This window comes from Triplophysa rosa, linkage group LG4 (genome assembly GCF_024868665.1).
Source record: "Triplophysa rosa linkage group LG4, Trosa_1v2, whole genome shotgun sequence".
Classification (NCBI taxonomy): Eukaryota; Metazoa; Chordata; class Actinopteri; order Cypriniformes; family Nemacheilidae; genus Triplophysa; species Triplophysa rosa.
In genome coordinates, this window is record NC_079893.1 from 10045999 (window position 1) to 10060852 (window position 14854).

Sequence of the window (14854 nt, forward strand, 5' to 3'; positions counted from 1 at the left end):
TCCCACATGAAAAAATACTGTATTTAACATAAGAAACTAAAGTTAAATTTCTAGATACTATAGGGTTTTTGAACATTACTATAGTATATTTTAAACTATACTATAATTGATCAAAATTTAATGTTACAAAATAATATAGAATACAGTTTATTTACTACATTACAGTTTACTACATTACGGTTTCAGCGGCAACAACATAAACCTCCACAAATAATAAATAAATGCTGAGTAGTTTTAATGTAATTTAATACAATTAATATACAATTAAATATTAATATTTACTTAAAAAATATACCAAACACAGACCGGAAGTTAACTTCATGGCAGGCGCGTGCATCCGATGAAACCGTCTATAGTAAATACTATGGTGTACCAATATGTATAATATGATTGAAGTTGATATGTTGTATTTGTAATCCTTAACACTAAATACTATTGTTGGCTGAGACAGGATGACTTGTTTATCAAAAGTAAATTTAAGTAATAGAAAATGTTTTGTCCAAAAACAGATCACACAAATCACGATGCCAAAAAATGATAGAAATATTATATTTGTACTGCACATAAGATTAAAAAAAATACTGTAAAAATAGGCACATTTTAGTAGATACATATTGCACTTTACAATTAAAACAGTATAATAACCTGATGACCTACTACATTTGCCAGAATGTGAAGTATACAACAGATCATGCTACATCGCAATGCACTCAACATGACAATTTAGTGTGATGAACTACAAGTGAATGTAGCAAAATTATTTATTTGTAAATATTGCAATATTTACAAATGTAAGAGCTACCAGAAATGTAAAAAAAAATATTGCCAGGATGATGAGTGGCACCACTTAATGTGCAACATGATGAGGTAATACATCATAGTATCTCACTATTTGCAATTGCACAGAAATAATAACTACTGTTTCTACTATGTTTAGGCAGTATGTTGTGTTCAGTAAATAGTATGATAGTAGCCATGGGGTCAAAACTAACTTATCTTCAAGCTTTGAGTTTCCCTTCTACTTGACTACTTGAGAAGCATTGCTTTTAAGACTGATCTTACTAGGTCTGGATTGTTTTTAGTATCTCTTTATCTTTATTTACATACTTAAAGTCTTTGTATTTTTTAAATGTTCACATCTGAAGCTAAAGATTACTTTAGACAGTGTACACTTATTGACTTAAAGGGACAGTTCACCCAAAAATAAAAATTCCAGCATCCGTCAGTTCAGGCTGGGTCAACCATTCAATAATGTTCACAAAAATATTTCAATAGATTAGCTGAGTATGTGATGTGATACGAGTGAACATGACAATCACCCGCTCCATCTTTGTGACTCCAGTGAGCGCAGTCATGGTTTTATTCATTGCAGCAGAAGCAGCAGGACCAGAATTCCCAAGGTGCACAAGTCTGTTTATCTTCTATTTGCGGCACTGGTTCTACTCTTTTGGGAGAACAGCAAGAAAATCAGGTGTAAAGTCTCTTTCTCCCTTTTGAATTTGTGTTTACGGCTGAAGTTATAAAACAAGGCTTTAAAGGGACAGTTCACCCAAAAATGAAAATTCTGTCATCATTTATTCACCCTTCATGTCATTCAAAACCTGTTATTGACTCTTTCTTCTGTAGAACAGAAAATAAGATATTTTGAGAAATGTTTCAGTGTTTTGTCCATACAATGGAAGTCAATGGGGGCCAGTGTTGTTCGGTTTCCAACATTCTTCAAAATACCTTTGAAGAAAGTCAGGTTTGGAATGACACGGGTGTAAAAACAAGGATGAATTTTCATTTTTGAGTGAACCATCCCATTAATTTCACTGTGCAGATAAATCAGTATGTATTATGAAAGTATGTATGATTTAGAACCAGAAGCAGTCAAGTACCTTGATTTGATGGTAAATTGGTTCCATCAGTTCTTTATGACACAGTCTGTCTCAGAAAATTGAGATGTAAGCCAGTCTGATATTCCCAACACAAATGTGCACAATCGAATTAGACTTCAGGTGCGTGATCAAAATAGTAAGAGCTGCAGCAAACACTGATCCCAGACCAGCTTCTCTTCAGATCGAAGTGGATTTGTAACAGAAAAAAGTGGTCATAACCCTTCATAGTTTGATTCAGAAGGACCAAACTACCTACCTTTGGTTAAACGTAATATTGTAAAGTAGTTCCAAGTGCTTTTTGAGCAACAACACGCAATTGAGGCTTAATCCAGTTATGCGTTAAAATGTTTTGATTGTTCATCTGAACCCAGCACGACTGAGCGGTTTCCTAGAAATCATTACATGGTTTCCAGGTGGTTTGGGGGTCACATCGGGGGCTCGGTTTTATAAATGTCAATCTGAAGCCATGGAACCCTGTTCCTCATAGAATAGAGCAGAAGATGCTGCCATTGTTATGGCAACCGCTTTCAACGGAGGCAGTGATTCTGTTTGTCATGGTGATGGCGAGGTGAGCGGGGTTTGTTGAGGGAGAGACGCTAGAAAGGTTAGTGTTGTGAGGACGGGGAGGTGGATTTTCCAAAGCCCAAAGGATTTGTGATCTAGAAAAGAGAGCGAGTAAAATGTCAAGGGTAAGGGCTGTTTCACACATTTCATGTTTTGTTTCATATTTGATGGTTTCATGTATGCTGCGTTTAGTTAATACACACATTACCTATTAAAAAAAGCTAAATTATTGTTGTTTGAATGTTCAATTATAACCATCAACAATTTGAACATTTAGGAGTGGTTTCCCGTACAGGGCTTAAGACTAGTCCTAGACTAAATAAATGTTAAGAGCTGTCTAAACTGAAAACTGCTTGTACTGACACGACTTAAAATACAGCAGTGCCATTGTTTTGTCTCAAGATGCACAACTGTAATGCTTGCTTGGAAGACATGTTTGTGAAAACTACTTAAATGTCCCAATTTAGCCAAGGCCTAGTCCTGGCCAACGGGGCCAATTCATGGGGCCTTTAGATATTTCCAGGAAGTTATGTTTTCTCTTTAAATGCTTTATTTCTTTCATTTTTTATTCATTAAATGGCTTTCGTCTTTAAATTGGTTAGAAGTTTACCTCATTTGGTCTGTTTAGTAGCAGCTCCATGCGTAACTAGTAACTTCCGGGAACTATCGAGAGCCTCCATGAACCGTCATTACAGTGAAAAAACTGTTCCATTGGAGTCAACGGAGTTGACACGACTCTCTCTGTCAATGGCTCTGGTTCAGGGTAAATGAGATATCATATGGATGTAAATGTCATCCCCTTCTTGTGTAAATTAGACTTAAAGGAGCATTTCACCCAAAAATGAATATTCTGTCATGAATTACTCACTCTCTAGTTGTTCCAAACCTGTATACATTTATTTGTTTGATGAGCACAGAGAAAGATATTTGGACGAATGCTTGTAACCAACAGTTCTTGGACCCCATTGACTACCACAGTAAGAAAAATTACAACGATAGTCAAAGGTGCTCCAAAACGGTTTGCTTTCCTACATTCTTCAAAATATCTTCTTTTGTGTTCAACAGAACAAAAAAAATATAAAGTCATTTTTTCTACTATGGTAGTCAATGGGGTCCAAGAAATGTATACAGATTTGGAACAACTCGAATGTGAGTAAATGGTGACAGAATTTTTTTTTTTGGGTGAACTGTTCCTTTTAATGGCAACCAAGTTTGTTATATTTTCTACTTATGGCCATCATCGAAAGACATGATAACACTGAAGCTGGTTTAGTGTGAACACTCAGTGCCTGCTGTTGCAGTAACCCTGTGTCTACGCTTACATGTTCCATACACAAGAAGAGTAAAACACTTCACGCTACAGCATATTTGTGGATGTTTATATCTGCGAGTGTCCCTAACCTGGGGGTGAGCAGGGAATTGTTAAGTACAACACACTCCTGGTTCCGTGGGGTAGTTCGTATGGGGGCTTTAGTATTCGTAGGGTGACCCTGATAAACCAAATTTTCCTGCACCACACCACGCACCCGCTCCTTCACAGAAATCCCATAACCCCGCACTGCCTGAACACGATTCCTCAACACCTGCAAAACACAAATTGAAGTTAACGTCTTGACCGAAGTGACCTAAAATACAATACTTCCATTTTATTTAGTAAATGAGAAACGATAACAAACTTTAACATCCGTGTTGTCCATCACTCGTATCCCAACAGAATTATTTCCAACCACATCATTTTCCACAATCAGCCCATCGCCTCGGAAACAGACACCATGGCAGCCGTTGCTATAGATGCCGTTGCCGCGGAGCTCCACCCGGCACTCTCGGTCCACGATCACGCCCATCCAGCCGTTACCGAGCATGCAGTTGCCGACTAAACGAGTCAGCTGAGCGCTCTGAATGATTGACACGCCAGCTCCTCTGTTATTGTTTACCATGTTAGCAACCACGTTCAGAGGCTCGCTGCTCTTCACATAGACTCCAACCACTGAAGAGACAGAGAAGAATAACAGAGACATGGTTTTATATGAAATGTCACACAGATTAGAACATATAGTGTTCTCTTAGCCGCCAACAGGATTTGGTCCTGGTAGATTTCACTCAACTATTTACACTGTACACTCCAGACACTAATTCAGAAGGGGAGATTAGATGAAAGTTAAGTTAAACTCTAACAGACCTCCATTGTGACTCATGCAGTTGTTTTCCACTAAAGCAACTGTGATTGGTCGACGGGAGGAGAATCGCTCGTCCTCGCTGTCAATGTCGCTTTCCCACGCCATCAGCTCCCCTTCCTCGTTGAAGTTCTCCGGCCCTCCTCTGTCCCTCTCTCCTACCATCACTCCTCGCTCTCGATAGCCGTCTCGGCTCACTGTCGACTCTGCATCCTTCCGGCAGAACACGGCCAGCCCGTACATGCGGTTATGAGTAATGTAGTTCCCGATGAGCTGAGGTAGACTAGATGACATTACCCACACCCCACAGCCTCTGTTACCTACAAAAATAGAGAGACAGATCACCTTGGTTTGTTATTACACTCAGTGTTGTACTCAGTGTTTTTGTGCTTTATTAATATGCATTAACGGAGCAAATGATGTGTGTAGACATGTAATCAGAGACCCTCCCCTCAATATCTGATCACAAGTTGTCACAGGATACACTACCAGGTGTAACATGATGTTAATACAGCGGTCTCAGGTGACCATTTGTGATCAACGGCTCTTAATACATGTGTTAACAAGGTACTTGTTGGCTGTTTAGGTTATGATGTCTGTCATGTTATGGGTAGCCCCGCCCACAGTGAAACCCCATTGGTCCAAAATCCCTGTTGGTCAACTGTTGCCATGCTTCATTCACCTCTTTATGCACATTTTGGCATATTACTTAAAAACACTGAATGGAAAGCCAAAAGGGGCATGAACTCTAAAAATGTGTTAAAAAATATGAGCTAAATTGACTTTGAAGATATGCAATGATGTGTATTGAGAAAGTGACTTGGTGTCAACGGCCGACAACTACACTAATCACGAATTGTAGACCGATCAAGTGTATTGCATTTCCTCTGCACATTGTGAGGTGAAAGTTATTATATACGAAAAATACCTACAGTCAGTAGCAACTCTTATTGCAACTTACTTTTCATTGTATCAAATGTATAAAAAAAAAATGCATTTGACTCATTGGAAGTAAACGCTAGTTAAATTCGCAACTTTGGATGGAAACATTGCTTATGACATCTGACAGAAAAATTACAAGTAAATGTCAAAGTAAACAAATGAAGTATGTAACAAGTGCATACCATATATGTGGTTGCCTTCAATGAGACCTCTCCCTCTCTCTCCCACCACCACACCATCCGAATAGCCATAGCAGATGAAGTTATTGCGCAGGACTGGATCTCCTCCCCGACGGATGTCAGCACCTCCCCATTGATTTTGCCTAATAACGTTCTCTATCAAATACAGAGTAGATCAGACTTTACCATTGATTTGGTGTATCTTTAAGGTCTATGGTGCTTGATACACCTATGAAATAATAAAGGGGTCATGTGACATGGCTAAAACGAATATTATTGTTTGTTTTGTTTTAGATGTAATGCAATGTGTATACACTATTTAAGGTTCAAAAACGCTGTATTTTCCACATACCGTGCATGTTTGTATCTCCTCTTTGCCCCGCCTCTCTGAAACGCGCAGATTTTTTACACATCTCATCGCACTGAAAAGCGAGGTGTGCTATGATTGGCCAGTTAACCAGTGCGTAGTGATTGGTCGAATACTGCAAGCATGTGACGGAAATGTAACGCCTCTTACCATATTTGGAACATCAGGTTCCAAAGCAATTGTACTGACAGGTACGCCCACCTTGCGTATACATTTGGGCGGTCTTAGTCAAATTACACCACGAACTGACGTTGATTTGTGGTGGTGTGGTTACACGAGGCGTTTCAGGCAGGTCTGGGTGAGCATTCGCTTTTAGATCTTTTGTTCCGACACTTGAATTTTTGCAATTTTAAGTGTCTAATACATGCATGGGCAACTTATAACACACCAAAGACACACAAAAAAACGTATTCGCACCATATGACCCCTTTAAAGGGACTGTTCACTCAAAAATAAAAATTCTGTCATCATTTATTTACCCTGCTCGACTCAAAATAAGATATTTTGAAAAATGTCTTGACGGTTTTGTTTCCAAACAATGTAAGTCAATGGGGTCCTATGTTGTTTAGTTTCTTCAAAATATATTTTGTGTTCTGCAGACGAAAGGTCTACTGATTTGGAATGACATGAGGGTGAGTAACTAATAAACAACAGTCACACGGACCAGTGATCAGTCCTCTTCCATTCTCATTGACAGCGATGCCTGCTGCAAGCCCCTGGAAAATGTGATTTCCACTGTTATGGAGGGAGAAAAAAATGCCTTTATCAGATGTCCATACTTCCCAGTTTCATTATACAACTATACATTTATGAGTATTTGGAAGACAATACCTGACCACAGGATTGCCGTTAAAAAGAATATACACGCCAGCTTCCTTGTTGCCGTAGATCTGGTTGCTGCGAATGGAACCTCTCCCGTTGCCCAGGACAACGATTCCGGAACGCAGGCCGCTGTGGATTCGGTTACACTGCACCCAGGAAACATGAGAATCAGAGAAAGAAGGGAAAGTAAAATTCCAAAATAAGTCCTCAGTTACGCTCTACCAAGTACAAAACGAACTGAGCTGGCTCTAATACAAATACTAAATATAAATCTGTACCAGTATGACAGGGTTGGCCCCTTTGCGGATGTCTAGTCCTGCCTCTCCGTTCGAGTGAATGTTGTTCTCTGCAATGAGACCTTGGGCAGAGAGTCGCAGGAACACACCAGACGCCTTGCACCCACACACTTCATTACGCAACATTACCATCTAACGGCATGAAAGACGGCATGAAAGAGAGAATGAGAAGAAATAGGACATGAAAAGAAGATAAAAGGGAATAGATAAAGGATGGTAATAAACAATCCATATGAAATATTTTCTATGATCGCCTCACAAAATAATACATACTTAACATAGAACTTTACATTATTGTACATTTATGCATTTTAGCAGACTTTTATCAAGTACATTTAAAGCGCCCAAAAATGAAAGTTCTGTCATCATATACTCACCCTCTTGTCATTTCAAACATGTATTACTTCATTTCTTCTGCAAAACAAAGATATTTTGAAGAATGTTGGTAACCAAACAACGGTGGTACCCATTGACTTGCATTGCATTTGTGTCTATACAATAGAAGTGAATGGGTACCGCCATTGTTCGGAAACCAAAATTCTTCAAAATATCTTCTTTTGTGTTCTGCAGTAGAAAGAAAGTCATACAGGTTTGAAATGAAAAGAGGGTGGGTAAATAAAGACAGAATTTTCACTTTTGGGTGAACTATCCCTTTAAATACCCAAGGCAAAAAGTACATTTAAGTATGTATGTTCCCTAGGATTCGAACCCATTTGCACTGCTTTACGACCTTTATGCAACGTTCTACCAACTGAGCCCTGGGAACATAAAAAACAAACACACTTTGGCATTCTGGATGCAGCGCACTGCATAGTTGAGTCCTCTGAACACATTGGCCTCCAGTCGAGCTTGACCGTGATTGCACAGGTGCACGCCACCTTTTCCGTCCCGCAGCAGACAGTGACGCAACAGGCAGCCTTGAACCGATGCGGCCAATTCCCGTGCCTCTGCATCCCTATGCAGCTCGCTAGACAGATTCAACAGTTCAGGAAAAGCAGACGAATCAGGTAAACGTGGTTTGGAGAGATGCGCCAGTCCATGTTGCTCATATGAAAGTTTAAAGGCTGTGTTTTTCTCGCTATCCTTTTCTTCTTCCTCGCTTGATTCACTTGATGTTTCCATACCATCTTCATCAATAACCGTGCCGTCCTGACCTGGAATGAGATTATCTCCTTTTTTCAGTTTCGTCCAGTTGGTTTCCCAATCTATTTCCTGTTTATTCCAGTCCTCCATCGTGTTTAAGGTTGTGTCTCCAGGACTATCCGTTTCTGAGGTGTCCTTTCCCTCATGTTTGGTTCGTTCAGTAGATGCATTTTTAGTCATCACGGTAAAGGTCTTGGCCAAAGCGACCAGGTGCTTGTACGCCCAGTTACGTTCAGAGACCGGAGCACCTTCCACAGTGACAGAAGCGGAATCTCCCCCTGAGAATTCACAGCTGTCCATTAAACTGATGGCCACACCCAGAAAGTGGGCAGAGCTTCCCTGGGCAAAGGAGCAGAAGCGGGCCTGACATGTTCCGGGCCCCCTGATGTGCAGTTGACAGCCCTCGAAGTTACAGTTGTCCAGCTGGACATGACCCGAGGACGTCTACGGAAAGACAAAATATGGAATTACTATAAAGACATAGACATTCTTTTTAAAGGCATTACATGTAATTTTTGCTACTATGTAAGTTGAATAACAACAACAAAGGCGTAGGTTGATGACATTGTGGAGAAACACTGAATGATGAGAGTGCTTCTAGTGTTCACTTTGACTTGCAGTAAAAGCGGAAATCGAGGATTATACGAACATGACACCATAGGGCAGCAGTTCTCAAACTGTGGTACGCGTACTATTAGTGGTACTTGAAGAGACCCCTGGTGGTACGTGACATGACAGGAAATTAAAAACAATATATTTTCATTTACATTACGTGTTTTAAATACAATTTAGGCTTGTCAGTCTATGGTGCGCGTTCACGAGAGCACTTCGATGCATGCGCATTTGGTTGGACAAAAAAGTGCAAGTCTTCCTCAATATCGAAATCATCAGACATTTGACGAAAATCAGCTTATATACAGCGTGCGTCTGCTTGTAAACACAGAGTTGCGCTTCCGGTTTGTCAGTCAGAACGCCGGCGTCTGCTCCCACCGAATTCGCATGAGTTGAAGTGCTCTCGTGAACGCACACCATAGACTGACAAGCCAGAGGAGAATATATCGATTCAAGTCGTTATTTTGGTTCGTTTTTCATTAGAATTTCATTAGAATTGAAGGACCAGGTGTAAAGATAAAGATTCACAGCTCTACTATTAATTTGAGTGTTTATTCATGTGATTTTCTATGGCGGTCATTAGGTGGTACTTGGAACAACTAATTTTATTAAAGGTGGTACTTCATCTGAAAAGTTTGAGAACCACTGCCATAGGGTATATGTCAAAAGTCACGTGACTAAACCGGTAAATAGGTCTCATCACACCCATCAGCACAGATTCGGCTACATAAGGAGTTTAAAATATCATCTTGTTGTGTTGTTTAGTGCCACAATAGACAGAATACAGTCTCCAATTTGATAATTTAACACATAACGTTATCTGCTGCAACTGCCAAACAAAAACACTGACAACAGCTGTAGTTAAACACAATAAAACGAGCAGACTGAACAGAAACGATCATCAAAAATGCACACGTTTCACTTCATAACACAAGATTAAAAACTACTTTTACAATTTTTCACGTAGCGTTAACGTTTGAACGCATTGGGTATACTAGCTAACTTTGTTAGTTATACAACTTGCAGTTAACTATCAGCCAGAAACTAAGTTTTGGTATAAATGGCATGGAAAGCCTAATTTAGTAAGTAAATTTGTTTTCTGTTTATGATGAGAGCATTTTAATTGTTAATTTGCTGTTTGTGTGTTTTTATTTACAAATATTAATTATTAGACTTATAAAGCCACAGAGCCTACAATACATACATACATACTGTGTGGATATCAAAATATAAAATAAATGGCCTGATAAAAGATCATATCATATCATATCATATACTGTATATATACAGACGTGCACAAATTTGTTGGTACCCTTACAGCTCATTGAAATAATGCTGCATTCCTCCTGAAGAGTGATGAAATTAAAAGCTATTGTATCATGTATACTTGCATACCTTTGGTATGTCATTGAATAAAGCAAAGAAGCGGTGGAAAGAGATGAATTATTGCTTATTCTACAAAGATATTCTAAAATGGCCTGGACATGTTTGTTGGTACCCCTTAGAAAAGATAATACATAATTGGATTATAGTGATATTTCAAACTAATTAGTTTCTTATTACACATGTATCCAATCTTGTAACCAGTCATTGAGCCTATTTAAACGGAGAAAAGTAGTCACCACACTGAACATGGACCAGAGAAAGCAAAGGATAGAGTTGTCTGAGGAGCTCAGAAAGAAAATAATAGACAAGCATGGTAAAGGTAAAGGCCACAAGATCATCTCCAAGCAGCTCGATGTTCCTGTGACAACAGTTGCAAATATTATTAAGAAGTTTAAGGTCCATTGAATTGTAGCCAACCTCCCTGGGCGCAAGAGGAAAATCAACCCCAGATTGAACAGAAGGATATTGCCAATGGTAGAAAAAGAACCAAGGATAACTGACAAAGAGATACAAGCTGAACTCCAAGGTGAAGGTACGTCAGTTTCTGATCGCACCATCCGTCGCTTTTTGAGCAAAAGTGGGCTCAATGGAAGACGACCCCGGGGGGCCACTTTTTTTTAAAGAAAAACAAAAAAGCCAGACTAGAACTAGAATTTGCTAAAATTCATATTCACAAGCCACAATCCTTCTGGGAGAATGTCCTTTGGAAAGATGAGTCAAAACTGGAGCTTTTTGGCAAGTTGCATGTTCACAGAAGAAAAAATCAAGCTTTCAAAGAAGTGAACACCATACCTACAGTGAAACAGAGGAAGCTTGCTTATGTTTTGGGGCTGCTTTGCTGCATCTGGCACAGGGTGCCTTGAATCTGTGCAGGGCACAATGAAATCTCAAGACTATCAAGGCATTCTGGAGCGAAACGTACTGCCCAGTGTCAGAAAGCTCTGTCTCAGTCGCAGGTCATGGGTCCTCCAACAGGATGATAATGACCCAAAACACACAGCTAAAATCACCCAAGAATGGATAAGAACAAAACATTGGACTATTCTGAAGTGGCCTTCTATGAGTCCTGATCTGAATCCTATGGAACATCTATGGAAAGAGCTGAAACTTGCAGTCTGGAGAAGGCACCCATCAAACCTGAGACAGCTGGAGCGGTTTGCTCAGGAAGAGTGAGCCAAACTACCTGTTAACAGGTGCAGAAGTCTCATTGAGAGCTACAGAAAACGTTTGCTTGCAGTGATTGCCTCTAAAGGTTGTGCAACAAAATATTAGGTTAGGGGTCCCATCATTTTTGTCCATGACATTTTCATTTGTTTTATTATTTACAATATTATATTGAATAAAAAAATCAAAAGCAAAGTCTGATATCTATTAAATATGGAATAAACAATGGTGGATGCCAATTACTTTTGTCAGTTTCAAGTTATTTCAGAGAAAATTGTGCATTCTTCGTTTTTTTCTGGAGGGGTACCAACAAATTTGAGCACGTCTGCATAACCAACTGGGCTAAATTGATTAAATAATTCTTTATTTTCAGAAAACATACTGTCCAGACCACCGTTTGGATGAAAATATAATACCCCTGGTCTATGTGATGGTCATCGATTTTGATCATCTTTGGTAGCTCATTTAAAAGCATTTTGAGTAAAACTGCTCTTTGTTTGTTCCATATATACTGTATATAGTATATTCTACTACATACTACCCTGTACAATGTCTCTTATATGTTATTATCCCCCACTTTCTGTAAAATAGTCTTTATTTTATATATCCATATTTTAGAATCTTTTAGACTGTAAATCTTATTATATTTGTATTGTCATTGTGTTGAATGTCTGTACTAGAAGCTTCCAACACCAAAGAAAATTCCTTGTGTGTGCAAGCACACTTGGCAATAAAGCTCTTCTGATTCTGATAAGTGAACAAAATAAAATATACTGTACAACACTGTTCTAGTGGTTTTGGGATATTTCAATGCAAAAATTCTACATATTATTCCTTTAAATGTCTAAGCACAAAAAGAAATCACCACTGGTGACATATAATCTTAATATCGTCGCTGTCCTTCTCAAACCTTGAATGTCCAAATGATTTTCAAGAAATAAAAAGAACACTGTCCTTTTTGGATGATTAAATACTGTGTTGTCAAAGTTGACACTTTTGGCACTGGTTAGATATTTGTAAAACCCAGTGACAAACATAAAGAGTGACTAATAATAATGATTTATGGCAAAAAATAAAAAACACAAAATATGGAAATACAAGGTTTAGAAGGACAGCAGTGATATGAAGCATAAGAATATGCTTACGGTTGGATTAGAAGGTAAAATTATTAAAAAAATTATAATATTCACCATATGCCGTCACACACAATGTGAATTTTTGAAGGCCATCTTGAAAGTGATAATGATAGTGAATGAGGGCTGTGGCTATCAAGCTCCAAAATGACAAAAGCCACTGCACAAAGCACAAAATCTGGTCTAAATTTCTTTAATAGGTCTGATATGATTCTTAAAACTAAATTATCCTGTTTCAACAGTTAACAGCCCGCTGGAGATGATGATGATGATTATTATTATGTTGAAAAATGACATACATTTTGGTCTATTACTCACAAAAAGCTATTTAAGGACATGGAGTTTTGAATCACTTTTATGGTGTTTTCTTCTCATCGAAAGTCTAAATTCACTTTCACTGTGAAAAAAGAGGCCAGGATACTGTTCAAAAGTTAATATTTTGTGTTAAATGGAGAAAGACATTAGTGTGAAAAAATGAGGACAGACTGTTCATTTTTGGGTGAACTATCCCTTCCAGCTACTTGTAGTGTATAATGAATTATAAACTGTTGCCAGTGTTCTCAGACAGAATCTGTGGATGTGAGCTTACCTTATAAACCACAGGTGAAAACCACGCTGGCATGAACACTAAATTACACAGCCTCGCTGTCGGGCACTGCTGGTCAAAACAACCCAACAACGACACGTCCCCCAACTTCCCCACTCCAACAATCTCCACCGGCACTTTGAGAGCCAACTCCAGCTGTTCCTCATACACACCCGCATGAAGCACCACCTTATCGTACGGCCCTGCCGCAGCCAAGGCCCCCCTTAGCGTCTCATAACCACCCCCTGCTACTGTGCCAACGTGCCAAACCCTGCGATCTTTCCTTCGCCGGAAAAGATGGAGGCAAGCGGACGAGTGGAGCTCAGAGCCATTCTGGGTCCAGGTGCAACTGGCGAGAGAGTGCTGACGGAGAGCCTCCCTCCAGGAGGGTGGAGGCAGGTGGGGACGACGGGGCCAGTTCGGGTGGCGACATTCGGGGCATCCCAGACAGAGCTGGCGCCAGCGCGTGCTGTCCAAACTCAGAATGAGTTCACGCCAGGCTCTGCACACTAGACAGCAGCGGCCCAGGTCTGGGAGAGGCAGGTATGCCAGGATGAGGCGCCATAGTTCAACAGGCAGACTTCCCACCTCCATATCTGTATGGACCATGCCACCTCACCTGGGCAGATCACCTTAGGGCATAAAACAAAATATGAGAATGTTTTATGTTCATTAAATATTCAATATAATTGATCGTTCTCAGATATATTATAAACTTAACATCAAGAGTAACAAAATTCTGAAAGCTTATACAATTTTCTTCGTTTATAGCCATTTACGATAAACCATAGGTAAAGTGCAATAACTGTTTTTTGGCAGATAAATGACCATTTGTATAACCACAAACCTCCTGGATAAACTAGAAGTACTGTAGTAGAACCATGGTTAATTGTCATACGTGAATATATGTTGTATTTTGGGACAAGGTGAATAAACTATGCAACGCTGTCACGTTTGGCAAAACATAGTGTAACGTTACTCGTTACTCAATCCCAATGTGCCGTGCGCGCGCAGATACAAAGCAAAAGAGCTAGCAGTAGTACGCAATATATTACACAAACAAAATCATCGAAGCATTCAATAATACATTCGACTAACGTTATACCTCTAGCAGCAAAAATAAGCGACCCCCTGCAGCAACTTTAACGTTACATCTACACAACACGTACTGTCTATTCAGTGCGATCTTAAATAAACGATTAGCGGATCCTACCTTTGATCATACTGTTTCCAGCCACCATTTTATCACACGCATAACTCATCATAGCTGCTGTAATCGTCGAGCGTGTTCCGAGCGAAAAAGACATCATGCATCCGGTGAAAATCTCGGATTTCTTGGCGTTTTCCGTGCTTTTGAAGGCGTGGAAAACAGAGGCGCTTGTACGTTTATTCTGGGGGCGGGGATGGTCTTCTACGAAATAAATAAATATATCTGAAGTCTAAAGTTTCCCCTCTTGTCTGACAGTTGTTAGGCAACATGGCTTTTATTGTGTGTTAGTAACCATTTGACTCTCTCTCTCTCTCTCTCTCTCTCTCTCTCTCTCTCTCTCTCTCTCCCTCTCTCCAGCGCATCATTTCTTGTGCTGATAAAATTATCTAATGTGTC

General features: G+C 39.5%; 1 protein-coding gene across 2 annotated transcripts; it reads right to left on the reverse strand.

Annotated features, from left to right (window-relative positions):
* Positions 1-291: 291 nt before the first annotated feature.
* fbxo10 (F-box protein 10) lies at positions 292-14745 on the reverse strand. Of its 2 annotated transcripts, XR_008962858.1 has the most exons (12): positions 14462-14745; positions 13252-13880; positions 8008-8811; positions 7207-7356; positions 6938-7074; positions 6771-6841; positions 5743-5895; positions 4624-4938; positions 4121-4431; positions 3846-4027; positions 1881-2539; positions 292-1444 (listed from the first exon to the last, which is right to left on the reverse strand). XR_008962858.1 is itself a non-coding variant. In XM_057332373.1 (11 exons), the coding sequence occupies exons 2-11, from the start codon at positions 13855-13857 to the stop codon at positions 2362-2364; spliced, it is 2907 nt and encodes a 968-aa protein (XP_057188356.1). In that variant the 5' UTR covers positions 13858-13880; positions 14462-14745; the 3' UTR covers positions 292-2361. The 2 variants fall into 2 exon arrangements, 1 of the variants encoding a protein (XP_057188356.1); XM_057332373.1 differs by having other exon boundaries at positions 292-2539.
* Positions 14746-14854: the final 109 nt, after the last annotated feature.

Excerpts from the sequence above, each read along its gene's own strand:
- fbxo10 (XM_057332373.1), bottom strand. The coding sequence starts at position 13,857 with ATGGTCCATACAGATATGGAGGTGGGAAGTCTGCCTGTTGAACTATGG. Across the intron at positions 8,812-13,251 it reads TTTCACCTGTGGTTTATAAG|ACGTCCTCGGGTCATGTCCA; the intron begins GTAAGCTCACAT and ends GTCTTTCCGTAG. Across the intron at positions 7,357-8,007 it reads GCTGCATCCAGAATGCCAAA|ATGGTAATGTTGCGTAATGA; the intron begins GTGTGTTTGTTT and ends TCATGCCGTTAG.